This window comes from Grammomys surdaster, unplaced genomic scaffold (assembly GCF_004785775.1).
Source record: "Grammomys surdaster isolate TR1022 unplaced genomic scaffold, NIH_TR_1.0 146, whole genome shotgun sequence".
Lineage (NCBI taxonomy): Eukaryota > Metazoa > Chordata > Mammalia > Rodentia > Muridae > Grammomys > Grammomys surdaster.
The window spans coordinates 7793029-7819239 of NW_021604604.1; the positions used below are offsets into that span (position 1 = coordinate 7793029).

The window sequence follows — 26211 nt, forward strand, 5'->3', positions numbered from 1 at the left end:
GCATGCACACACAAATAAAAAATAAAATCTGTGGAGATATAACCACCTGCTCATGCATGAGCACAAAGTTCTGTGGAACAGCAGTTCCCAAATCCTAACCCCATTTTCAAACAGAAGAGCCTTGTTCATTTTTATATTTTTCTCAATTAACGAAAGATAAAAATACATCCAAATGTTTTTATTCCCATATTCTTTAGTGAACTAAGAGTGCAGACGGATATTTGTTTTAGTTTTATTTGTCTCCTAAACAAGATTGTAACTTCTGCCTCCTGCTCAACTTGAAACATGATGTGAACAGCTCTATGTGGTAGCATACAGCACTGACTCCCCCCACCACCACTGCCAACAACCACATTACGAATTCAACACAGTGTGTCTGGTTTGCCAGGAATAATGTTATTTTATCTGAAAATTGTTTCCTTCTGCACATCTCACTGCTCTGGTTCTAACTCCATTATGCCAGGAATCAGCACTTTGTGGGGAAGAGAGGAAATCCATTACTGTGTTTCCCTGCTGGGTAGCTGAGGCAAAAATGTGGTGAGCCAGCTCGAGAAATGTGAATGTTATGTTCTTGTATCATGTGTTATTGTTTGACCCTTTGCTGTGGGTATCTGAATAGCTGGTGAACTTGTCAGAGATTCTTGTAGAAGCTTGGTTGGTTTCATGTATCATGTGTCCTAAGAGAGTGTACATCTGTGCCTTAATAGAGCAAGCATTTGGGAAACCGAGATTCAGGTTTCTAGTGTCTTCTCTTCTGTACTTTTTCAGATACATAAGTTTGGATAATTATTTTGAAAGTCAAAGATGCTCTAGGGCTGGAGATAAGAAGCTGTAAGAGTTAGAACCCAAGTCTGGATAACAAAAGACCAGATAAAAGCAGGATGTGGTGATATACATGTCTGTAATCCCAGCATGGTGGAGGATAGAGGCAGGAGGATCACTGGAGCTGGCTGGATGCTAGCCCAGCTGAAACTTCAGTGAGAGACCCTGACTCAAGATACAAGGCAGAGAGTGACAGAGCAGAAGGTACCTGGTGTTCTCCATTGATCTTCACATAAGCACACACATCTGTGTGCACCTGCACACCCATGCATGTGCATACCATACAAGTATATGTTCCCCCACATCTATCCAACTAAAAGAGAAGTTAAAGAATACATAGCCTATTTTTTCCTACAACCTTTTTTATAAATTTACACATACAACAAACCTCTATGTGTAAACTATATGTGGTTATATGCCAGTATATGTGGATCTACCGTGTTCACTTGAGCACCACCCAACTGAACCATGTCAAAATCCATTGCAAACCTTGCTCCATTTGTGACACAATGCACCTCATCAGTCCTGGCCACGGGAATGGCCTCCTCACTTCGAACCTAAATATATTTCCCTGTATCCATCACTCATTCACCCAGATCATCCTCTGAGGACCATACAAGGTGGACCCTCAAAGGACATGTGTTCTTTGTCTCAAGGTGTTAACCTGAGGGTCTCTGATACATACCTCAAGAGCTATGGTTTTCAAACCCTTCAATAGCTTAGTCTAAATCTCCCAAAATTGCTCAAGATCTGTCTTAGAGCACAAATCATGGCTCAAATGGGATACCTATTTCAGCAAAGGTAGTGCCCAAAGGATCACCCAAGAGTGGTCAGTACCTTTATTTCTGGGTAGAAGAGAGAAAGTCTGTGTGTTCATGCATGTAGGCATGTGTGTTGAGATGAGAGTACCTCTGTGTATTCTTCAGGATCCAGCCATCTAAGGTTTTGTGTAAGAGGGTCTCTTTACCAGCCTATAGACTGCTGATTTTATTAGGTTGATGGGCCAGAAATCCTCAGAGATTGTCCTTTCTCTAACTCCCCTGTGCTGGAACTATACATGGATGTCACCATCCCAGGCTTTGCACATGGGTGCTGAGGATTAAACTGAGGTACTCGTGGCTTGTGCAACATGTGTTTTACTGACTGAAGTTTCTCCCCAGCTCCAATTTCTTTCCTTTGACAGAAGAATGGATTTTACAACCCTCTGTTGTTCTCAGAGCTATTCTTCCTTGGTCTCTTGCATAACAGATTTGTTGGCAACAGGACAGGATATGGTCTGGTACCCAGGGTTTTGATGCTAAACTCCACTTCTGACCAAGCATGCTCCTTCCCCCAAGGCTCTATGAACATCATTTCCTTGTCCATAAGCTGGAATAATAATTATGCCTGGCTCATAGAGTTGCTATGAAAATGGGAAGGAATTCTATGGAGAATTTTTTTAAAAAAAAATCCCAGTATATCTAGCATCAATGAGAGGGGAGGCCCTTGGTCCTGTGACGGCTTGATGCCCTAGTGAAGGGAAATGCTAGGGCAGTGAGGCGGGAGTGTGTGGGTGGGTAGGGGAGTACTCTCATAGAATCAGGGCAAGGAGGATGAGATAGGAGGATTACAGAGGGGAAACTGGGAAAGGGGATAACATCTGAAATGTAAATAAGTAAAATATCCAATAAAAATACATTAAAAAATCCAGTATAATATCTAACACTAAATAAAATAAAATTACTCCTAATAAGAAATTGAGAAGATTTTCCCCTACTGTAACTTATTCCAGGAAAAAGAAAACAGTCAGTTATAATAAGCAACGTTCTATCACTTTAGGGCAAATTTACACATATATTCATAAATGGCAGGAGTATTCATAACTACCAAGGTGTGTAGGTCTACACACCTTGCTCTTTTGCATTCTCTATGGACGCCAGGTTTCCTTTCAATCCTATGCAAGTTTTCCGTGCCTCTTGCCAGCTTTTTTTTTCTTCATCAGCAAATCCAAAAATTTTAAAGCACTGAAATGGAAGGGGAGGACAAAAGCAGAGGTTTTAGCTAAAAATAATAAAATTGACATCAAGACATCAAGTTACTCATGACAATTACAGATAAAGAAAAATTTTCTCAGATCTAAATGAGAATTAAAAAAGAAAATTAAACCAGCTTCGTGGCCCACATAGCCTCTTGGTAGAGTTTTATCTTTCCCTTGAGATAAAGGGCACAGATTTTTGGCTAATATCTCATGCATGCTCTTACTTTCCATTGAGATGTTGTGATGGGAATCTCCAGTTATCCTTGCACAAATTGTCCTAACGTGATGACGTAGGCAGATGTTAACTCTGTGGGCTTCAGTTAGCATCTGCCACTGTCCCACAGTGAACAGCACTGCTGGGGTTTAGTGAGAAATGATCCCCATAGGCTCATGCATCTGAACTCTTGCTCCTCAGATGATGATGCCAATTTTTGAGAAATATGTAATCTTTGGGACATGGACCTGGCTGGTGGATATAGGACATGGAGGTAGGTCTTCAGGGATGCAACTGGACCCTCTTCCGGTCCTTATCTTCCTAATCCACTACTACCCGAGGATTATCTACCATTTGTTCCCACCTCCATGGAGCCGTCTGCTCCACCTTCTTTGCTCTGATAGACTGAGTCCTCCAAATTAGGGAGCCAAAAATCTCTCTTGCTTCTATTGTCTTTTTTTTTTTTACAGCAACAAGAAAACCACCTAATACAAATACCAAGATAGAGATCAATTTTCTCCGATACCTTGTTGTTGTACAAATGCCAACCTTGCTTGCAGCCACCTGGGGTCGGGGGCGTGGTAGGCAAGGCAGTGGCATTGATGCTGCTGTTGTGTCGCTGGCAGATGAAGTTATTTGGATAACCACAGTTGATGTCATTCCAGAACCCTGTAAAAGAGAAGAGCTAAGGTAGAGCTGCGTACTCTTAGTTTAAGAAACACAACTTCAAAGATACGGTATCTCAGGTGGAGTCTCAAAAAATGGTTCAGGATAACTTTACCTTATTTTCACCTGACTAGAAGAACCTATGCCGTCTCTCTCGCTCCCGCTCACCCTCCCCCTCTCCCTCCCCTCCCCTCCTCTTCCTCTCTCTCCTTTTCCTTCTCTCTTTCCCTCTCCCTCTTTCCCTCTTCTCCTCTTTCCCTTTCCCTGTTTCACTTAGCTCATTAGAGTTCAGCTTTGCAGAAAGATTCCTACATGCTGAGCATGCTCTTGGTGTTGCAGATATATTATTAAATTATTTATCACCAATATCAGTCATATAATACTAAAATATGTGTCTATCATTAGATGTTACTTCATTTAATTCTCAACAAAAGACAAATTACATTAGCACTCCCATTTTATGCAATGAAAAAGAGCTAAAGAGAGATAAAGGTGATTAGTTCTAAGCATATTCTAGGTATTTTCCTCACATAAGAACGTACAAAATGCCTCACAATTTGGAAGAAATAAGATGATACATCATTTGTTAGCTGGCTGATGGACATCATGATAAATTTATCTTTGCAATCAGAACTGTTACACAAATAAAATTTGAAGTCTCTGTTCTTTTCCTATGAAAGTGTACTACTTGCTATGTTTAGCTTAAAGATGCAAGAAGTGGTACACATCACACCCCAAAGCACATTGAATAAGATCAGTATATGATTATGATCTACCTGAATTTGTGTACATCGTTACACAGTTTTCATCATCATTTGCAAAGTTGGGTTCCCCTGTAGCCCAAGCCACAAAATCTACTTTGCTTCCATCCATCCAACTGCAAAAGAAAATTGAAGCATTTTCAACAACCCAGACAAAATGACTGACGACAACTTAGAGGTGGGAAAAGGCCAATACATCAAGATGAAGGAGGCATGCGGTGTGTGGCAAATAGGTGGAACCTAAAGAAATAAATAGGAACTCTGAAATGTCTGGTACTAGGTATCCTTTGTGTTCCTCTGTAGTCTCCCTGATACCTTCAGGTCAAATTTACAAACAACCACAGTTAGACTGAATCTTGTAAAATAAGAATTCCCATTATTTGGGGGATTCATAGTCCATTACTAAAGAATCTACTTAAGAAGATGCAGAAGACTGATGTTAATACTGAATGCTGCTCCACCCTTTTTGCACTCCTCAGAACAAGCTCCCAATAGCACTGAAGAGTGAAACATGTAAGCCTGATTAGAGGTGGAATCCAGAAGCAAAATTCCTTCCACAGTACTCTTCAATAATGATTTCCATACAATTTAATGACATACAATTTCCATACAATTTATCAAAGAGGCGGCAAATGCATTATTTCTCATTAGCTCCATTCTGAATTTTTTTTTTTGCTTACTCCATGTTTTTATAAGTGGGTAAGCCAACAACTATTGTCATAAGTTATAGAAACTCAAGGACTATGGGAGCTAGAAATAAAAGAAATAATAAAAACCAGCCCTCTTGTTCTGGAGATGATCAAATGGGTATTTGTCCATATTTCTGTTCCCTAGAAATAACAAACTTGACTTTAGATCTCAGTTGCTCAAAGGTAGCAATCAAAATCCCACAGAATGCATGTGATTAAGATAGCTGTATGTGGGACAGATAGACACATCTGCTCTTGAAACTCAGGAGAATATATTAATGAACATTGAAAGAAACCCCTGAGATATAAGAATTCACTTTCTCAAGTACAGCCATTCCTGGCCCAGAGTCTAAGGAGGAGCAAGTCTGCTCTGGGAGAAAGTTTCAGCATGAACTTGAATACACTGACACTCCAAGGTGGGACATAGAGAAGGGGACATTTGACCCTGTGTATCAACATTGGTCCAAACAAGGTTTCAATTTTGAAAATATATTCAACATTCCTCTCTCTTTAACCTCTTCTTAGCCAATGATTTGCTGATGGTTGAGTGCCCTAAAATAAAGACTAGTAACATTTTGTGAGATCAAATCCATTTTTGAGCTTTTAAATAATTAACAATGTTGAAACTTTTAATAGCATCATCTTAAATAGTTTTACTTTCACATTTTTAAAGTTTTTTTTCAGATTCAGATTGTCATGGAACTTATAATGCATTCGGCAAAGGTCTCAAACCAACTCATATGTGTTTATCAGATCTCTTTTCTAAGCCATGATGTTAGCTTGATTTACTTACATGAACTTCTTATCCAAGCTGATCAACATGCCAATAAAATATGGTGACTGTCCACCATTCTTATTTATCTAGAATGCAAAAGTTTATAGATATAATTTATAGTCAGCTACTAAACAAATTGGGCAAAGCTTATGTATGAGTAAGGGGACCTATTTATGTTTTCCAAGGAGGAATTTGTGCAGAAATACTATAGAACTATATTCACAAGGATGAAAAATATGTTCTCAATGCAATAACCTGTGATTATAAAGTTAATACCTTAAGAAATTAACTATAATAACAAATATCTATAACAGTTGGGTGCTGAAGAATAAAAATGGCAATGGGTTTTGTATATCATACATAAGGAATTAATGTATAGCATGTATTACAAATAGGCATTTATGCAACATTAGGGCATATTCTGAGAGTTTCAAAGCAAGGCATATCCACAAAGAGGAAAATGTTAAGCTACATTTTCATATCTTTGTACTCAAGTGAACTTTTCCTTTAAATATTGAAAAAAATCTATTTTCTGCTATTCTGCTCGTTTTCTCTCTGGCAAATGATGAGGAGGCCATATGAAGATTCTTTTTGTTTTAAGCAGAAAAGAACTCAGAAAATACTAAAACAAAAATACTTTTAGAAATACTTGACAACTTGGGTACTACTGAGATTTTTATATGAATAATAAAACTGTATTATCTGTTCACAAATAATTTGAATTACATTGTATATTATACAAGTGGTCTAGGATTGAGACAACAATTAGTTAAGACATGATCCTTGAAAATTAAATTCATAAACTGAAAGGGATCATCACAGTGTTTAGACTTAACAAAGTATTTCTGGTTTCTGTGATTCTACAATTGATGTTCTAACAATAAAGTACATCCCTCTGTGTGACTCTGTATCAGGGCTTGAAATCATTTACCCTCAATTTAACCTTGCATTTATCACATAATTTGAAATTTTGTTCTAAGGTACTGAATGCAGAAATAATTGAGAGTGGGTGTGTGGGTGAGGGAACATCCTCATAAAAGTTGGAAGCAGAGGGATGGGATAGGGGATTTTGGGAGAGGGGGAGAGACTGAGAAAGGAGATAACATTTAAAATGTAAATAAAGAAAATATCCAATAAAAAAAGAAATCATCTTTCTTTATAGCATGCCATTCTACACTAATCATATCCTTACATATTTCCATAGAAACTTCTTTTCACTTTCACTTTTAATAGTAGCAAGATCACCAAAATTCTTCTTGCAAAATGCCCGTGCGTTGTCCATGGTTTCCTTCTCTTTGCTAAAATAGTACTGGTAGTCTTTGTAAATGACCCACCCATCTGCAGTAACTGGTGGATCTGAAAAAAATAAAGTCAAAGGAAAAGATATTTCTTTACTTCGATAAATTAAGGAATGTGGTAAACAAGGATAAGCACTACGTCAAAGATATGAAAAACTCCAAGACCCCAGAATGTGCAGAATGGCCTCAGGGAGAGACTAGATTGTTCCAAGCTAAATATCTACCTTCTGCCAGTTCAATGAAGACCGGCCTCTCTCCTCCTAAATAAGATCTGAGTGACTAGTTAAAAGAATTCCTGGCATCATTTTCACTGGCAGGACAGCAGACCTAGCAAGATTTATACACATGCCTGTGATGTCCAAGGGCCAAGACTTAGGAACTATGAAAACTCAGATTTCATCTACACCCCAAGACTTATACACAGATTTGAGTTGATCGTGGTAGAATTAAAGAGCCAGGAAGTTAATTCGTGAAGAAGGTGTCTAAACCCTCATTAGGAGAATGGATTTTTTTTTCTATACTGCAAAAAGCTGTAAAAGCATCTATGGCCTAATCCTAGTACGTCGGATTACAAATGGAAAGGACTTCGAAAGTGTGATTAAATTATGGATCTTGAGAAGGTGAGATTATCTTGTATTATCTGGGTGAGCTTTAAATCTAATGCAAGTGCTCTCAGAGAAGGATGCAGAGACAAAGGCCCAATGCATAAGGATGCAACGTGACAGTGAACCATATGGCACAACGCAGGGTTGAGGATGGAGCCAGGGGCATTTAGGAAAGAATTCAAGGAAACCAAGTGAAGGCCAGTGGCCAGAACCTCTGGTGGGAGAGGGAGAGGTGGTTCTGTGGATGAAAGCTTTCATTCTGACTTAGTGGAACCAATTTCAGATTTCTGACTTCTAGAACTGTCAGCACATAACTGTGTGCTGCCTTGAGCCACCAACTTACAATTGGTCATGCGCTAAACAAAACCCTGGACCCTTGGATTAGACTCATGAAATCACAAGAAAACATGCTAACAGGGCAACTGATGTGTGTTGTCTGCTCTCCAGAGATAAAACTCCAACCTTTCATGATATCCTCAAAGATACTAAGAACTCTTTGCCCACCATCTCCCTTTTCATGAAGGAAGGAAAGGAATCAGAAAAGGCTATAATTGAGAAATCAGAAAACTCAGAGACACGTACTGTCTTGCGGAGCGGGTGTGGGGTCAGGTAGTAGTGTTTTCCCTGTAAAACAAAAATACAGTTGTTAAGCATTGACAAGTGTCACTCCTTGTATTTTCCTGTGTCAATAAAACCTTGACAATCTTCCACACTTGTCCCATCTTCCCTCCAATGCACATCACATCATGTGGGAGAAAGAAAGAAGAAAGAAGGACAAATTGAGGTTTATACAAATGGATACAAATTCCGTGAGTGGTAGGCAATATCTAGGCTCAAATAGTGCCATATAAGGGAAAGAAAAGAATATTAATTTTAGAATCATGAAGTCCAGCTTCAAATCCAAAGCTATTTGGTTTTTGTCCCCCTCCCCCAACTATAAAAACGGACTAACCATGTTTATAATTAGGCAAGGTAAAAATTTAAATTTTTGGTATGCTGTCAGTGTTCACTACACAACGGTTTTCCAGGTAGACATTTTAGTAGCAACTATGGAAGAATGTACATACTCATTATCTGAAACTATTTGATGTGCGTTGTATATGGATAAGACACAAATATAGTCCTTTCAAAGAATCATATCCTTACTAAACTTTTACTTATAACTCGAGGATTGTTTTTTTTTTAATTTCTTTCAAAATAGTTAATATCTGGATTTTGTTAGAATCTGACAAGAGGGTACAGATAATACTTAGCCTTCCGGGTAACATATTTTCTATCTGCCAGAGTAAAACAAAGCTACTAACAACGTAAAGAGGTTACAGTGAGTCACTGGTTGGCAGCAGGAAACTGTTCTTAAATACAATGCAATGATTGTTCCATTCGAAAAATCAGAAGGACGCTAATCGAGAACTTGGAAACATGCATCCAGCCAGCAGAGGGCAATCCCAGGCCTCTTAACTGGAGAATGAGGGCAGCGGCCACGATTCCCCAACAGCAGAGGGCAATGTGGTTCCATTCATCTATTGCAATGGCTTCAATACATGTTTTGATTCAAGGGTGAGCTTGTTTCCTCATTTGTCATAACCCAGCTCCTCTGACCTCAATGACTAACCCGTCTTTGCACTAATTTCCAAGTCAACATAAATAATAAAAGGTGAGTCCCATAACACCAGGGCCTTCCCCACACTGCTGGTTCTGTGTGTGTTCTGGATATTAGAATATCTGACTTGAAGGGAGCTTGTACCTGTGTCAGAGATAAAATAGAAAGGTCAGAAGGTGAAAGCTCCAGAAAGCGAAACTGCATTGCCTTTCTACAGCAACTAAAGGGCAGGACTCCACTGGCCCCTGCACCTGCAGAGGACTGCCAGAGTCCCTGCTGCTGATGGGAGTATTTCTGAGGACATGACTCTAGTCCAGGATTCTCTGGTGGCCTTTGGATCTCCTGTTCCTTGGGAAAACTTACCTTTTCTCAACACCTCCATTCTTTATCCTGTGAAATAAGACCTCCACACTTCCCCGATGCTGGTATTTTTGTTTGTATGTGTCAACAAAGGAAACAAATTGGGGAGAAAGAGGGGGCAGGATTTGTACCTTTTTGTATCTGACATATCCAGTTGTTGAGATGTTCACAGTTGATATCATTCCAGGACATGCCAGGATCACCTTTCAGCTCGCCACAATATTCAACATTTTGGTAATTATTTGGCTCACCGTAAGCCCAATTTTCATAGGAAACCTATGGTGGAAACATCACACTTGGTGTGAACCACAACACCAGGTTGCTAGGCTGTGCTAGAAACATTAGGCTGCAGATTTTAACGACGGATACCACACCAGTACAAATCCAAAACGGGGGACGAGAAAAATTGAGCTGTTTGGATTCTTCATTCATTTTGAGTTTTACGTTTAGCTTGGGAAGCACATTTTATGGGCATGAGTGAGAAAGAAACAGCTTTTATTACATGGAAACTTTTGAAGCCGACTATGGTAGGGAATTGGTTTTTATAACATTTCCTTTATTCCCATTAAGCAGAATGGATCCAAGGGCCACAGCAGTAGGATTTATATGTAGGAAAAAGTTACCAAGAAACTTCCACATCTCAGTCAGCAGTTGTAATTTCCTAAATTTACAGCCCATTCTTAAGGGATGATATTTCAGTAAGTTGTTGGAAGCTTTCCCTCTATTACACAGGCTACAGAAAAATAATTAGAGAAGAAAAGGTCTTATAAAATGTGGCTAACGGAATGACCAGCCTTTGCCAAAATGAACAATGGAAACAAACTGAGGACCTGGGTGGTTTTTAGTGATCAGAGTCTGGAGGGGTCTGGGTTAAGAATTATGATCTCTTTTCCATAAATACAAACATGAAATCCAAACACCAATGCAGCCACCAAAGAAACCATGACACCTAAGTAGCTTAGAAGATGTCTGTGGGTTCTAAGAGCAAGCAGTATTAATATCATAAAACATCTTTCCCAAGATGACCGGGATCACTAATTGTTGCTAGCAAAAGCCAGAGCTTCTCATTTCTCAAATTTGGAGAAGTCCATCTGACTCCGACGGCTACCAAAGTTGTGTCTAGTTTCATTGAGCTAAAGGCAGCTGCAAAACAGCTTTGAAGATATTTAACCACCTATATGCTGGTTTTGTGCAGAATGGAGTCATTTAGTATAAACTGGGAGGCGTGGCCTTTCCTTCCTTAGGTTATTCTCACTCGTAGCTATGTTTAAAGTATGTGGAAGCTGGGCAATGAGTCTCTACTACACTTGTATTTACTTTACATAAAATGTCGCCAACTGTCTTAATGGCATACCTTGATAAAACACCAATTAATCCAAATGATGATGGCAAAATAAATATACTACAGGGTAAAAAAAAAACCGATATATTTAAAACTACTTACAGGAGAACCATCACTCCAGGTGAAACCCTCTGAAGGACTTCCATAGGTCAATCCCAACCAAAACAGCTCATGGTAGCTTCCACTGCTCCTGCAGCATACAAAGAAAGAATATGCCACATCCTGGAAGGGACTTCAGTTTTTCAAAGGACCATCAAGAGTTGATAGGTCCCTCTAAAACACACATTAGATCATTAGGTAATACACAAGCAAAGAGAATAACAATTAAATGTGTCCTACAAAAGCAATCGCTTCTGGTGGTTACTGTTGAGTGTACACTTGATGGGCTTAGAATCATCTAGTAAGCAAGTCTCTAGACACATCTATGAGAAGTTATCTAAATTATATTAGTCTTGAGGCATGCCTGTGAAGAATTATCTTGATTAGACTGAAGTGGGAATACCTACTCTAAAAGTGGGTGGCACCATTCCTTGGACTTGTGTCCAATACTGTATAAAAAGATTGTTAGCTAAGCACCCCCACTAATTTTCTATTTCCTGATGCCAATCCAATTTTCATATTGCTAATGCAATGTGACCGGCTGCTCTCCTACTCCTATGACCATGCTTTCCTGCCATGATAGATATGAGCAACCTCTCATGCTATAAGCCACAGTAAACCACATCACCTTTAAGCCACATCACAGCAAGAGAAAAGTAATTTAGAAAACGTGAATTTGGGTACCACTTATCAATGTCTTGAACATGGACCACGATTTGGGGAAGAGAAGAGGATCACAGTAAAGTATCAAAAGATATTCATTCTTTCAAAGATATATTGGATGTCTTGTACATTTATAAAGTGATTGGTTGTAGGATTTATAATTATTAAAGTATTTTGAACTGAAACTAAGTCAAATATTTTTCAGCATTATAGGTACCATGTGGGTAATGCACAGCAGCCCTGTGCAGAAGAGGGACTTACGTAATCAGCCTCCATATCACTTGCTGTTCATCTTTGCTCTTGATACTCGCCAGCTCCCCACCTATAGCTTTGCAAAAGTCTCGAGATTCAAACCACGTTTTCTTTTCATGTTTTCCCTTTGCATACAGCTAAAAAAGAAAAGTATGGAAAATTATTTTACTTTTGGTAGCTGATTGAATCAAAATAAACAAGTCATCTGCTTTTAATGAGATGTCATTTGTAGACAAACCAAGAAGTGCCACGTTCCCAAACAATGCAGGTCTCTTGGTTGAAAATCAATTTCTGAGTGACTATTTGGACAGCTAAACACGGGGTAGGAGGTGATTTCATTTGAAAAAGCCTTACAAAATAAAAGCAGTTTAAAGCCTAGGGGAAATTAGATTAAAATATTGAAAGCTGAAGACATGTGGATTGGGTATGCAGATCATTGTGGAAGAGAAAGAGAGTAATTTGATTAAGTATAAAAAATGCATTGGGACACACACACACACACACACACATACACACACACACCCCAAAGTTTTGAAACAGAGAAAATAAACATGATTAAGCAAAACACTGCTCCCTTTGTCATCCTGTTCAACTTAAACAATGAGTAGCCTGGCAACATTTCAACCATGTTGGTGATGTCCTTTGAAACTGTTGTCTCTTTTCCTTAAGTCTGCATATTTTAACAACTACTAGCACACACACCACAGAAGAATTTCATCTGACAGAAGTGGGTTAAAGTTAAATTTTACAGACTGTATAAGTAAGTACTAGGTCTTATCATCCTGAGAACTGCAAATAGGATCCACAGTGGTAGTATAGGGCATGCTTAATGATGCTAGCAGGAGCTCGCTAACTGTAGGGGATAAGGGAAAGGGCCCATGGTCAAAATGGCAAGTGGCTCACATGTTACAGTGAGAAAGGATTCAGGGAAAAGGGAATGTTATGGAAACAAATAAGTTTGCAGCAGAATGCAAGCTATCAAGCTAAATAGGCAAGAGGAGGGACTGGGCCCTGAGCTAGTGACTTCAGACCCACTGGTCTCCTGAAGCCCTTTCATACATCTTCTAAAGCAACTAACTAGAACAAATAAAAATAGCTGCTAAGAAGGCCTACCTATTCCAGGAAGGAGAACCTAGACCATTAACCTAAACCATTGTAGCTGATGAAGAACAAGGAGCATTTGGACTAGTTATCGGCCCTGTGCACGTATAGAGGAAGTAGTGGGCCAGTGACTGACAGCTAGTAGAAAGTCACAGTCTAACTAACCAACCTTAAGTCTGTAGGGAAGAAAGAGAGGCTCCACCTACCAGTAACTGGGTTGGCTACACAGGAACAGGACATGACCATTTCCTTGGTTAGGCCAGAAGAATATGCATAGAGTTGTCCCAACTAATTGGTCAACTAATGAAATTACCTTAGTCTTTGTCCAGTGTCTGCCATAGAATTAACCTGAACAAAGAAAATCAACAGCTTTTCCTCTTTGAGGAATTCCTTGCACTCTTGAGAGTTACTCTTGCTTTGCCTTTACTACTATTATTATTATTACTATTATTGTTATTGTCATTATCATCATCATCTTTTTTTTAATCTGGATCTTTTTTTATATAATTTATTTTTTCTCAAATCGTAATTCATTCACACAGGGGTTATAAACACAGAAAGGCAGGATGTGGGGAAGGGAATGACACTGGAATATGGGTGTTCAGGGGGAATACAGATATCTTTCAGAACTGGGTATCAGCTGGGTGAAGGTTCAGGGGACAAGTCACTATGACTCTGTCTATGACTCGCTTGTCCTTATCTAAGTTGGTATTGTCTGCCAAGGCTACCTATTTACAAGGTCTATGACTACTCAGGCTTGTAAATTTCCACAAAAGCTGTCTGTTTACATTAGCTTATAGCCATCTGTTTCAATGTTTTTCCACTGAGACCCAAGACTTGGTGTTAGCATACATGTATGACAGGCCTATTGCTGATTTTAGGCCTATGGCTGATTTTAGGCCTTCAGTGTGTAAACAGGGCTGCCCCTGACATCTCCTCCCTTCTCTAAGTATAGAAGGGCTGTAGCAATTCTAAACTTGTGAAAGTGGGGATAGAGGCCTGACCTCCAGTATTTGAAGGGGACCTTGTAATGGCTCCAGTCCCCCTGTCATTGTCCAGTGAGGCATGAGGGCCATACCCGTCCCGATGTCTTTTTCCTGGAGAGGGGATACTTTTGACATCAACCCCTATGCAGTCAGGCTTGTCCCTCAGGGAACCCAGACAGATATTTTTATCTTTTGTTTATATTCCCTTGCAGTGCTTAACCTCGCAGCCTAAGCAAGAATTCAGATCGCCTTGGGTACAGAGCTGCCGCCTGTGACCTGCTCTATGCTTGGGCCCAGACCGGAAGTCCCCCATCATCATCTTTCCATTTGTTATTTTTCTATAATTCTCTCTCAGAAACTGTGTTTCTGCTTTGCTTAATCTGACAAACATCATCTTTAACCTTTGTTGGCACTCAGATAATGAAATCAAGAGTTATTCTCTCGGGTTTATTTTTGGTGACTGTTTTTGGGTCAAGGATACCTAGGTCAAGAAAGATACCATTTCTCTAAAATTAAAAAAAAATTAAACCAGAACCACTAAGCAAGCAGAACCAGAACTCGATGGAGCCACCAGTTTTTAAGGTTTTCTTTCATTATTGTTCATGAGTCATGACTCCCACCAACATAGGCTTGCAGAAAAGGAAGCAGCTTCCTATGGGTTGTGGCTGCCTAGGTGGCTAACACCAATACCTTGACCTGGACTTGGCTTGAGCTCCACAAGTAAGTGTGTCTTAAGCCAGCTTAGTCAACAGCAGCTCCCTCAATCCTACCTCAGCTTCCTGCATCCTGATATTGGATTTGTTTCCTTATTTACCCAATGAATAAAATTAATTTCCACATCTTAGAATTTATAAAAATAACTTTCATGTATGTAACAAACACTACTTCAAATACTTCTGAAACAACATAATTCATACTGAGGCACATAATTGGATCTTGTAAACATCTGGATTTTGTCGTTACTGTAATTCCTAGTTCACAGCATAGCTACAAACAAATCTACTGTTATCAGTCTCTACAGCCCATTTTACCTTCAGGTATTTGTACCGTGATGAGGGGGCATTTGAATGATGATGCATAATTTCCAGTATCTATTTTATAAATTTTCTCTTGCTTTGCCCCATATATTCCCTTTCGTGCGAATTATGTTTAGATCTTAATAGTCAAACTAGATTAAACAACACATGGATCTCCACATCTACAAATAGGAGTTCCAGTTCAATTAGACATTCCCTTCTCCAGTTAGAGCCAAGACAACTTTATTTTCTCACAGATTTTTTTTTCTTTATTTAGCACTGAGGATGGACCCAGTGTCTCTCACTTGCTAAGCAAGGACTCTACCCAGAGCACCTCCCTAGGCTCTGATTGGATTCTTCAAGTCTCACTCAACTGTCTTGTGAAATATGTCAGAATCATGTGCCTTTGAAAGGAATTGGACAAAAGAGGATCATAAGACTTTATCATTAAGCAGTACTTACATTTCTGTATTAGAGTAAATTTAAATTTTTCTGGGAAGTTTATGGCAACATAGAGAGGGGAGGAGGGGATGAAACAAAACCTTATTTCACTGGAGCTGTGATGTTTTGTTTGGTTGGTTGATTTTGGTTTTGTTCCTATTTGTGTTTGACTGGTTGATTATTTTGGTGATTGCATAAAGAGAAAACAGAGGGTTCAATCTAAGAATATGTAAAAATAATGACAGAACACTGAATCCCCATTTAAAGGAATTGAGGGGCTATGCACATTTCCATCATCCACCATTATAGTTATTAAGTGTTAAATTAGAGAAGTAGAACACGAACTATGTAATACTGACACAATATAGTTATTGACCAGTTTTTTTCAGTTAAGCTAGCTAACGTTCAGGCTTGAAGGTAAAACAAAATGCCAGAGGTCAGAGTAAGAAAGAACAGATGTTTTCTTAAAACGAGCATTAGAGCATTACAAGATCAGTACAGGGCTCGAAAGTAACGGAGGAGAAACAAAGAGGGAATGATTGCAACAAAGGAGATGAGGCAAGAGGTCTGAGAGTCCTATCTGGACTGTTGCCTGTGTCTGTGGATCTCAGTTAATGAGTCGTTTTTCTCTATCTATGGCACTCACCATCAATAAAATCAGATTAAAATTTCTACAGGTGGAACAGGAGCTGGATGTTGTGTCTTCTGTAATTTGACTCTAGTTCTTGGATATATCAGATTCTTTATTAGTTTGACAAGTGATTCTTACCTTGAAACACATGCTGGTTTTACTGGTGGTACCCCAGTCTTCTGGACATTTGGGTTCAGGAGTTGTCGTGGGCTCTGGTGGGCGAGTCACTCCTTCTGCCCAATGTTTGCACACAAATTTTGCCTTTTCTTCACAACCCAAAACATCCCATAAACCACCTGCCACTCCGGTTTTCATGGCAACACATCCTGCCTTTCGTCCTGCATTAAACAGAAAGTAGAACTCAATCAATGCGTTGCATACTGACGACCCACCACGCTCAAAAAAGGCAATCAAATTGGTGAGACAGTGTGGCTCATTCCTGCATGTAAGAATGAAACATAGCATTTGGAAAGGTAAGTTGCCATATTTTGTCTTTTATTTGTGTGGTCTATATTCCCAACATGATCATCATAAGTATGGGAAGTTTCAATAATGTCTTATATTTTCCACATCTGGCAGGGTGGTCCACATTTAGACATTTGACGATAAAATATTTCTGCTATAATGGCAAAGATAATAGCATAATGGATTTTCCTTCCTGTCTTCTGCAGGACTTCCTCCCTTTCCTTTTTAATTCTTTGAGGTACTCCCCTCCCCACCGTGATCCACTTCAGCCTTCAGGACCAAAGCACTTGATAAGATGTCCAAACAAGACACATCTGGGTTTGAGAATTTGGGAACGGTACTCAAGCGCTCTTGTTTCCTTGTCTTAAGGTGTAAACTGCAGGCTCTCCTATGCAGAGCGGTGATGTAGGTAGTGAAGAAGTTCAGGAAAATCAAAATGATCCCAGTAGAATTAAGTTTGTAATTCTGTTTTATGGCCATTGTAGTAAGCAAGTTCACATAGAGGTTTAAAAACATCAAGACTCCTGCTGCTAAGAGGAGCTAATGTTATCAGTAGTTTTCAAGGGATCTTAAATGCTTAAATGTTTATTATCATAGTTCTAAGAAGACATATATCCTTTCTAATTCATTTTCTCTAAAGCCCCCAATTTCCTGAGACTGTTTTCAGATTCCTACAGTCATCTCCTCTCCATTACAGTCTTGTACTGAAACCAACTACTACTGCACTGGATGGCAGCTGAGGCTGCTGTGACACACTGACCACCTTGGTTAAAAGAGTCATTCATCTTTCTTGATACTCAGGTCAGGCCCCAAATGCCTTGCCTGTTCTTGAAGCTGGACGTTTGGGCACTCAGTCATCTTTCCATCAAGTAGATACAGGATAGTAGGAACTAAGGGCAAGGTTATGGTGCCAGCACATGGAGGGCTGAAGCTGGAGGGTCTTGAGTTTAAGACCAGCCTACAGAATGAACACCATAGGGAGTTCTACCAGCTCCATAGTGAGTTCCAGTCTAACCCTGGACTATACTACAACAAGAGACCTTGTCTCCAAGACTCTCAATGGTCACAGCTGAGTTATGGTTCTAGTTTAATGAATTTTTATTCTTCAAGGTATTCCAGGGCGCATCATTCAGAATCCTCCTGGCGAATAAGTAACTGAGGCAAAGTAAAGCCACCACAGTAAGAACTATGACTTTCACCAAAATTGAAACAAACAAAACAAGAATGTGTTCATTTACATGATCTGGAATCTCACGGCTTCTAGAATGTTGAATGATTTAATAATCAAAAAGCAGTTGTACAAACAATAATCTGACTGAGGACATCAGTTCCCCACTCAAAGCTGCTTATACAAATTTGAATGACAGCTGGAGATTAGGATGTATTGGGCCAAGTAGCAAACCCATGTTTATTTCTCTGTTAGTTTGTGATTCTTGCACACTGACTTGTTTTCTGTAAAGGGTATTAAACTGTCTGAGAGATGGCATAGTCAGTTATATCATTTGCCAGTTACATCAGTGTAGAAAGATGATAAAGGAGCTTTTATGGTCTGTTAGAGAGGCCACTTCGGGTCTCCAGTTAAAGAAAGCAGGTCAAAATACTAGGGCAGTTGGTTGGTCCAAAACCAGATATCTCAGACTATCTCTCTACCCAGATTAGTATAAGTCTAGGCTTGGGCATGTCTACTCTTATAAATCCCGAGTTTCAACTTCCACATCTTTTAAATGAAGATAATTAAATGCCCCTTGTTATTCTTGGAAAGATAAAATAAAATCCGATGTTTGTAAGGGGTTAATGACAAAGATACACGGAAGAAATTGGAATGATGATTCCCATGAGCACTCTCCTTAGTCCCACCATTCAGGGACATTCATATTCATATTCAGCCCCACTGAAAAGTTTTACATCTACTTCCTATAGAGTCCGGTTTTGGGGAAATTAGGCAGACATTTATAATATCTGAGAGCACTTGACATGTTTCATCTTTTTGAATACACAGAACCAAATTACTTAGCAATATTCTCTTCCTCTTTGTCCCAAAATACTGCAAGCTGGATGGGAGGACACGGAGGAAGAGAAATGTAAAGATTACTGAAACACAATTGACTCGCATGCTGCAATGGAAAGGTGTATGGAGGACCGAAAGGCTCAGCTGGCAGGGGTGAGGGAATGCCCTGAGTACAGCACCCCCATACCTGCCCTGAACACAACACCTGCATACCTGGCATGTCAGCATTCCAGTGTGTAAACTGCACCTGCTCTTCCACAGTCCAGCGAAATGTCCCTTTGTTTTGAACATCTGACAGTCCTGTCCAAAAATATTTTTCAGGCCTCAATCCAACCAAACTAGTCAGGAATGCTTGTTCATATCTTTAAAAGAATTAAATTCAACTAAACTTTAGAAACATTTATACACATTGCTTAAATTATCAACATGAAAATTATTTCAATCATATATCTGAATTATGATTTTGATGATAAATTCAAACAAAACATTTCTATTCTATAGCTATTTCCTCTGGATTCTAACATTCTCTCTTAAAGACAGACCATATCTCATAGCTCCAGGAAGCTAAGGAAACTTAGAAAGCTCAGGAGGTTTATGAAAGTTACAAGACTCTCAGGACTTCTCCCTGGGATTATAGAAACAATAAATATTTGCTAGGGAGGTGAGATTCTTCAATGGAGCTCCCTGTAAGTTGTTCAGGGAGTGTCAGGGATGGAGCCTTCATGAATCATCACCCATGCTGAGGTGGGCTTTCCAGTGAGGAAGCTGTCAATGAATCACTCATACTCATATATGGAACCTTTACTCACACTCCCCCTTAAGGTACCCCATAAACTCCCTGATTCACCAAGCTGAACCTGGGTCCAATCATTTCCTTTATGATCTGGCATGAATAAACATTTCATAACTTCCCACAGAGAGTCACACAGGAATCATAGCTTTATATCATTTACATTATAATATTCTTCACTAAGAAAATGTAAGTTTATGAAGTTAAACTACCATCTAGCTGAGTGGATCAATTCACTCAGACATTTTTTGCTCATTATCATATTGGCCTCTCTAGCCTTCACAAAATTTAACAGAACATTGGAAATACAAAGGAGAAAACTACAGCAGTTGGAAAAAATTATTTGAAACGACCAGTCTACTTTTTACACAGGTCAAGTGTCCTGCTCAATTCTTGATTACAAATGACAGGGTTATCAAGGAGAATCACAAATTGGGACCATCATGTTTCTTTCCCTTTTCAGTGATAACGCAAAGCAATCAAGATCTTCCTTTGCTTAAAAAAAAAAAAATTGAAACGATGCAGGGAACTTGGGCAGAAACGTCTCAGAAAAGAGGCACTCCATTTTCAGAAACATGGAGAGCCTGGGAGAACAAAGAAGACTGTGGAACCTGCTAAAAATGGCAGATGCCTTATTTAACCATAGTTCGAATAATTCCAGATACCTAAACACAGCAACCAAAACGCTATAAGGTCAATTTAGCTTTTAAAACATGAAAAGCAAATTTAATGACAGTTAGTAGGTTGCTAAATACAAATAGCTCAGAGAACTCATGCAGAATTTCTTGTACATGATTCTTTAACCAAACAGCCACAGTGCAGGCCAAAATGTATCCCCATGGTACTTAAACAATTCACCTTCTCCATCTTAAGAGAAAGCATATCTGTGTTCTTGTAGTCAGACGTTTATATTAGCATGTCAATGCCATGAGAGGAAGATGCAGTTTGAAACACAATCCTTTGATATCTATTTTTATCACAGGATTTTTAAATATCAACAGGACTCTGTGGATTTTGAGTCTGCCCTGAAGCAATAAAGTGTTACTAACTTTTAAAACTTCTGAAGCTTCTTGAATGCTTCTATAATCCAAGCTTTGAAAAGAAAAAAAAATGAAGAAGTAAATAAATCTCAAAAATGGATGGAATCTCAGAGGTTAAAGTTACATTTTTAAATTTCTATTTAAATTTTCTATTTTCTGTTTGATTTTCTTAGCCTATCAGTCCTATCAGTCTATTAGTCAAGCGTAGCGAAACTTCACTGATTAATTAATTAGTTAACTAAAAGAATAGAAAGAATGAGTAAAATATTTGCAGATGTTGCAATATATATTTAGGAGGTTGGGATCATAATTTTGGGCCTCTGATCTGCCTTCTTTAGAAATAAGTGATAAGACCCATCCTATCAATCCCAGAGATCTATGTACCACACTCTGGAAGGAGAGAGGCTGCACACACCAAGAGGCAATGAAGAATCATGGCATGTGCCGGGTTTCCTTGCTTACTCTATTAGCAAGTGTTCTCAAGCAATAGGGTCTCTCAAGCAGCTCACAAAGTGTTCAGAAAGCTTCCACATGGCTGACTGGGTGGAGATTCCTGGATGGTGACAGGATGGCAGAAAAGATGGAATCTCCATGTACCTTGTCTTCCACTTCACCCTATGTCTCTTCACCTGTATCCTTATGTAGCTCTCTCTCCTCCCTCTCCCTCTCCTCCCTCTCCCTCCCCTCTCCCTCTCCCTTTCCCCCTCTCCCCCCCCCCTCCCCCTGTGTGTGTGTGTGTGTGTGTGTGTGTGTGTGTGATTCACATATGAAAACCAGAGATCAATGTTGAGTATCTTCTTTACTCTCTCTCCACCTTGCAACCTTGAGTTTTGAGTCTGGGTCTCCTGAACCTGGAACCACCAGTTCACTCAGGCTGTCTGGGCTAAGGGATCCTCTTCTATCTTCCATAGAGCTAGGATGACAGACACATACTACAATGCCTGGCCTTTTCCCTGGGTGCTGGGGATCTCAGGTCCTCATGGTTGCATGACAAGCTCTATATTCACTGAGCCCTCTCCTCTGACTCTCTCCTTATGACATCCCCCAAGTGAATCATGAAGTGTAAGTGCTTCCCAGAGTTCTCTGAGTTGTTCAAGCAAATGACCGTAACCTAGTGTGGGGTTGTAGGAATGCCTTTCTATAGCTGGCCATTCAGAAATGCAGGCAACACAGCTTAGGGCTTGCAATTGGACCTGCCATGAGTAAATACAACCTCCAGAGAACCAAACCCTGCCTATGGGATCTGACATTATTGCTAAGCAGGTAACATAAGAACTGAATTGAGTTCAGTGATCCTAGGGTGGGGTCACTGAAGAATTGCTAGCTGAGTGTTCTGTAGGCTTCACAGGGGAAGACTTAAGGGGAAGTCTTGATACCTTTGAGATTATAGAATTGACTTGACCTGTGAGTGTGCATTAGGAAAGCATATATGTGAGCTGGTCTTTCCTCTGAGTCAGTCCCCTATGCCCCTCTTCCACAGAGTGAGAGCTAAAAGCACAAAATAGGGTGGTACCTGGACAAATCTTCCTCGTTTTTTTTTTTTTTTTTTTTGCTTTAAAATTTGACAGCTAACACATTAGAAAACACTTGGTCTGTAACATACATTCAGTAGATTAGCCATACACTTCTGAATACGGATGCCAGTCATGGTATCTCACCCTTTAAGCCAACATCTCAAGGCCAGTCTGATCTACATAGTGACTTCCAACCAGCCAGGCTACATAATAAGACCCTGTCTTACAAGTAATGTTTTAAGTAAACAGATGCCTAAAAGTAACAAACATAGCTTTGTAGTGTTTTTAATTAAGCCAACAAATAAGAGTATTTTAAACAGTTCTACCTTTATAAAACATGACTCAGCAACATATGTAATCTACTTCAATATGTATAGCACGCAACGCTAATTTTTTTTTTTAACAATTTCACCATTTGGTTTATTTTAGAATAAGGTTAATATAGTTCCATACCTGTCTTCAACTGTTGTTAAATAAGCCTTCTCATTTGTGCATGTTTGGTTTGCGTCAGCAAATGTTGAAAGGGTGGGTCCAATCCAGTAGCAGTAAAACCCATGCCGTTTCCAGCCCTATGAACACCATCATGTAACAAGCAAGCAAGAAGGTTACCACGCATATTTATTAGGAAATACTTTTAAATAGTTCCTTCCTGTAACACAAGTTAATAAACAGGAGAGTCTAAAGGAAACACATCAGGATGCTATTAAATGCAATCCTTATTGCATGGAGTTGCTTATGCATTTGAAAGATGAAAACAGCATGACATTGTCCCTCACAGGACAGACAATGACACTAAAGGAAGGGTAGGCTGTCCTCTGGCATTTGAGGCATCCTGCAAGGCACACTACTTGTGAAATGACCCCTCAGGAAACCAAATAATACAGCACAGGATCCATTTCACATGAGGTCATCCCAGAAAATAACTTGAGAACTGTAACCGTAGATGTCTACTGATGTCAAATGTAGGTGGTGAACACGAAACTGTATCTCCTGGCCATTGGATTTCATGCATTCTTTTCCCACATTTCAAATACACAAAATACTACATAAGATCATGCAAACTCAAATTCCAGCGAAGAGTTTGAAAGGAACTAAGGAACTCTCCAGGTACAAAAAATCAAGTTGAAAGCTAAACTTTAGGTTGGCTAGGAGTATATCAATTGCACACTAGGGTCTGGGAGCAGGGTCCTGCTGTCAACACAGAGCATAGTATTTGGCTTTCTTCTGTGATGAGAGTAATGGAAAATTCTAGCTACACAACTCCAAGTTAACAGGCCTATTATCTGCTTGGTGTGTTAAATTTCAAAAAAGAGTCTTATGTTTCAAAATAAATGCCATCCACATATGCCTGCAATGCCAAACTTATGAGACTTAAAAGTTAGATTCCAGCCTGGGCTATATACAGCAGGACCTTGGAAGATAGCCAAAGGTGGGTAACTGTATCTCAGTGATGGAGTGATTGCTTGCTGTTTTCAAGGCTGGGGTTTAAAGAACAATACTGCAAAAATTCAATCAATTGCCAAGACTATGCTATAGAGAAGGTCTAATTCCAACATTGCTGTGCAGACATTGTGTGTCTATATTACCAAATGACAAAGTAGTGTTTTGTTTCCACAAAGAGAATATCTTAGATATTCTAAGAAGAATAAAAAAAACTACATAATAGAAAAACTTCCACAAACCAGGCCATAGGAGGAGCCAGATGGACACTAACTCACACACAAAAGTTATAAACTATTGGAGAAGTTGTCTTGTATTAGGTGAGAACAATCAGAAACCTGTATTACACAGATAATCATGTTTGAGATGATTTAACAACCAAACATAAAATAAAAATCAAACTGTCGAATATTTAAACTAAAATAGAGCTTCTAGAAGAGGAAAATAATATAGAAATGAAGTTTAAAACAATCAGATTAAATACAGTAACTAGGGTTTCATAGAGAAATAGTAAGTTAGATAGATGGATGGGAAGACAAAAAGAAGCTTAAAACATAGAAAACATATTTTTCCTATGGAAATATAACCACTACTTTTAGTGGTTTGACTACGGTTGGCCCAGGTACTGGCACTATTAGGAGTGGCAATGTTGGAATAGGTGTGGCCATGTTGGAGGATGTGTGCCACTGTAGGGGTGGGCTCTGAGGTGCTATGCTCAAGCTCTGCCCACTGCAGAAGAGTCTCTCCTCAATGCCTTTGGAAGACAGTCTCTTCTGCTGTCTTTGAACCAAGATTTCTTGGTAGAATTCTTGGCCCCTGAAGCACTATGCCTGCCTTGACACCATACTTCCTGCCATGATGATAATGGACTCAACCTCTGATACTGTAAGCCATTCCCAAAGAAATGTTTTCCTTTATAAGAGTTACCTCAGACATGCTGTCTCTTCTCAGCAATAAAACCATAGACACTCGTACTAAGGGTAAAGTGCTTGTTGAACAGGTACAAGGACTGGAGTTCAAACCACAATTCATGTAAAAGCTAGGTAGGTGTGGCAGCCACCTATAATCCCAACACTCAAGAGGCAGAGACAGAAGAGCCCCAGGTAAAGATAATTAGCTAGATAAGTAGCCAGAATTAGTGATCTCCAGGTTCAATAAGAGACTTTGCCTCTGTACATAAAAATGAAAGGTAATCAAGCAAGATACCCAGCACTAATGTAGGACACAAACATGTACATACACACACACACACACCTGAACACAGGTGAACAGGCATGTGCACTACATACATATATAAAAAAATAGAGAAAAACTAGACACTAGGATACTGAAAATATACTTAAAACAAGTATCCGAAGTACAGTGAATAGACTAAAAGAGTGACATATGGTTCAAGAATTGAAAGGTAAATACAAGACCTCAAAATCAAGAATTCCATACAACAACAACAACAAAAAAATGAGTCATAAAAATGAAATGAATAAAATACATTTGGGGTTGAATCATAATAAAAACAAAGTTTTAAAGAATGGCTAATCAATGGTCTCAGTTCCACCTTTCTTTCCTGTTAGTACTTAAAACATGCATTTACTCTTTATCCCTTAACTCTTAAGTCAGGCTCAAAAGTGGCTCAGAACTACTTTGTGCTAACATCTTTGTTTAGCATTTTTTGCTCTGGTAGCATAGAAGAGAAAGTGGAATCCCCTGAGGTTGGTGAGACAGCTCAACTTGGTACAGAATATGCCCTGTAGACTCAAGGGTCTAAGATCAATACCCTAGAAGAAAAGACAGGTCTCCTACTAAGGTAGTCACCTCCTGTAGCCAAGCAAGGCTTCCAGGAGAGGGAGGGAGACACCAATCCACCCACAAAACTTTTGACTCAAAATCTGTCTTGTCTACAAGATGTGCAGAGATAAAGATGGAGCAGAGATTGAGGGAAGGCCACCCAATGACTGGCCCAACTCAAGGCCCATCCCATGGAAGAGAGCCAACTCCTGACACTATTAATGATACACTATTAATGCTATGCTTGCAGACAGGAACCTAGAATAACTGTCTTTTGAGAGGCTTCATCCAGCAGCAGATGGAAACAGATGCAGAGACCCACAGCCAAACATTAGGAGGAACTTGGGAGTCTTGTGGAAGAGTAGAGGGTAGGATTGAGGGTCAAAAATACACCAAGAAGACCTACAGAGTCAACTAACCTGGGCCCATGGGGGCCCTCAGAGACTAAGCCACCAACCATTAAACCATGCATGCGCTAAACCTAGGGCTCCCTTGGTGTCCATGTGGGTCCCCTAATAATTGGAGCAGGGACTGTCTCTGATTCTGTTGCTACCTTTGGATCCCATTCCCCTACCTGGACTGGTCTCAGTGGGAGAGGATTCACTTAGTCCTGGTGGGACTTGATGTTCCAGTGCAGGTTGGTACTCAATGGGGGGCTTCCCATTCTCTGAGGAGAAGGGAAGGAGATAATGAGAGGAGAGATTTGTGAGGGTGAGACTGAGAGGAAAGGAGGCTGCAATCATGATGTAAAGTGAAGAAAGAAAGAAAGAAAGAAAGAAAGAAAGAAGGAAGGAAGGAAGGAAGGAAGGAAGGAAGGAAGGAAGGAAGGAA

General features: G+C 39.6%; 1 protein-coding gene across 1 annotated transcript in view; it reads right to left on the reverse strand.

Annotated features, from left to right (window-relative positions):
- Nucleotides 1-26211, reverse strand: part of Mrc1 (mannose receptor C-type 1) — a 90200-nt gene that overhangs the window by 17411 nt on the left and 46578 nt on the right. The window contains exons 10-21 of the mRNA XM_028764915.1: nucleotides 22609-22724; nucleotides 19025-19173; nucleotides 16477-16676; nucleotides 12173-12300; nucleotides 11252-11339; nucleotides 9939-10083; nucleotides 8430-8471; nucleotides 7137-7300; nucleotides 5963-6030; nucleotides 4496-4596; nucleotides 3580-3722; nucleotides 2711-2825 (exon numbers count right to left, since the gene is read on the reverse strand). Of these exons, the coding sequence (XP_028620748.1) occupies nucleotides 2711-2825; nucleotides 3580-3722; nucleotides 4496-4596; nucleotides 5963-6030; nucleotides 7137-7300; nucleotides 8430-8471; nucleotides 9939-10083; nucleotides 11252-11339; nucleotides 12173-12300; nucleotides 16477-16676; nucleotides 19025-19173; nucleotides 22609-22724 (1459 nt within the window). The remainder of the gene's footprint in view (nucleotides 1-2710; nucleotides 2826-3579; nucleotides 3723-4495; nucleotides 4597-5962; nucleotides 6031-7136; nucleotides 7301-8429; nucleotides 8472-9938; nucleotides 10084-11251; nucleotides 11340-12172; nucleotides 12301-16476; nucleotides 16677-19024; nucleotides 19174-22608; nucleotides 22725-26211) is intronic.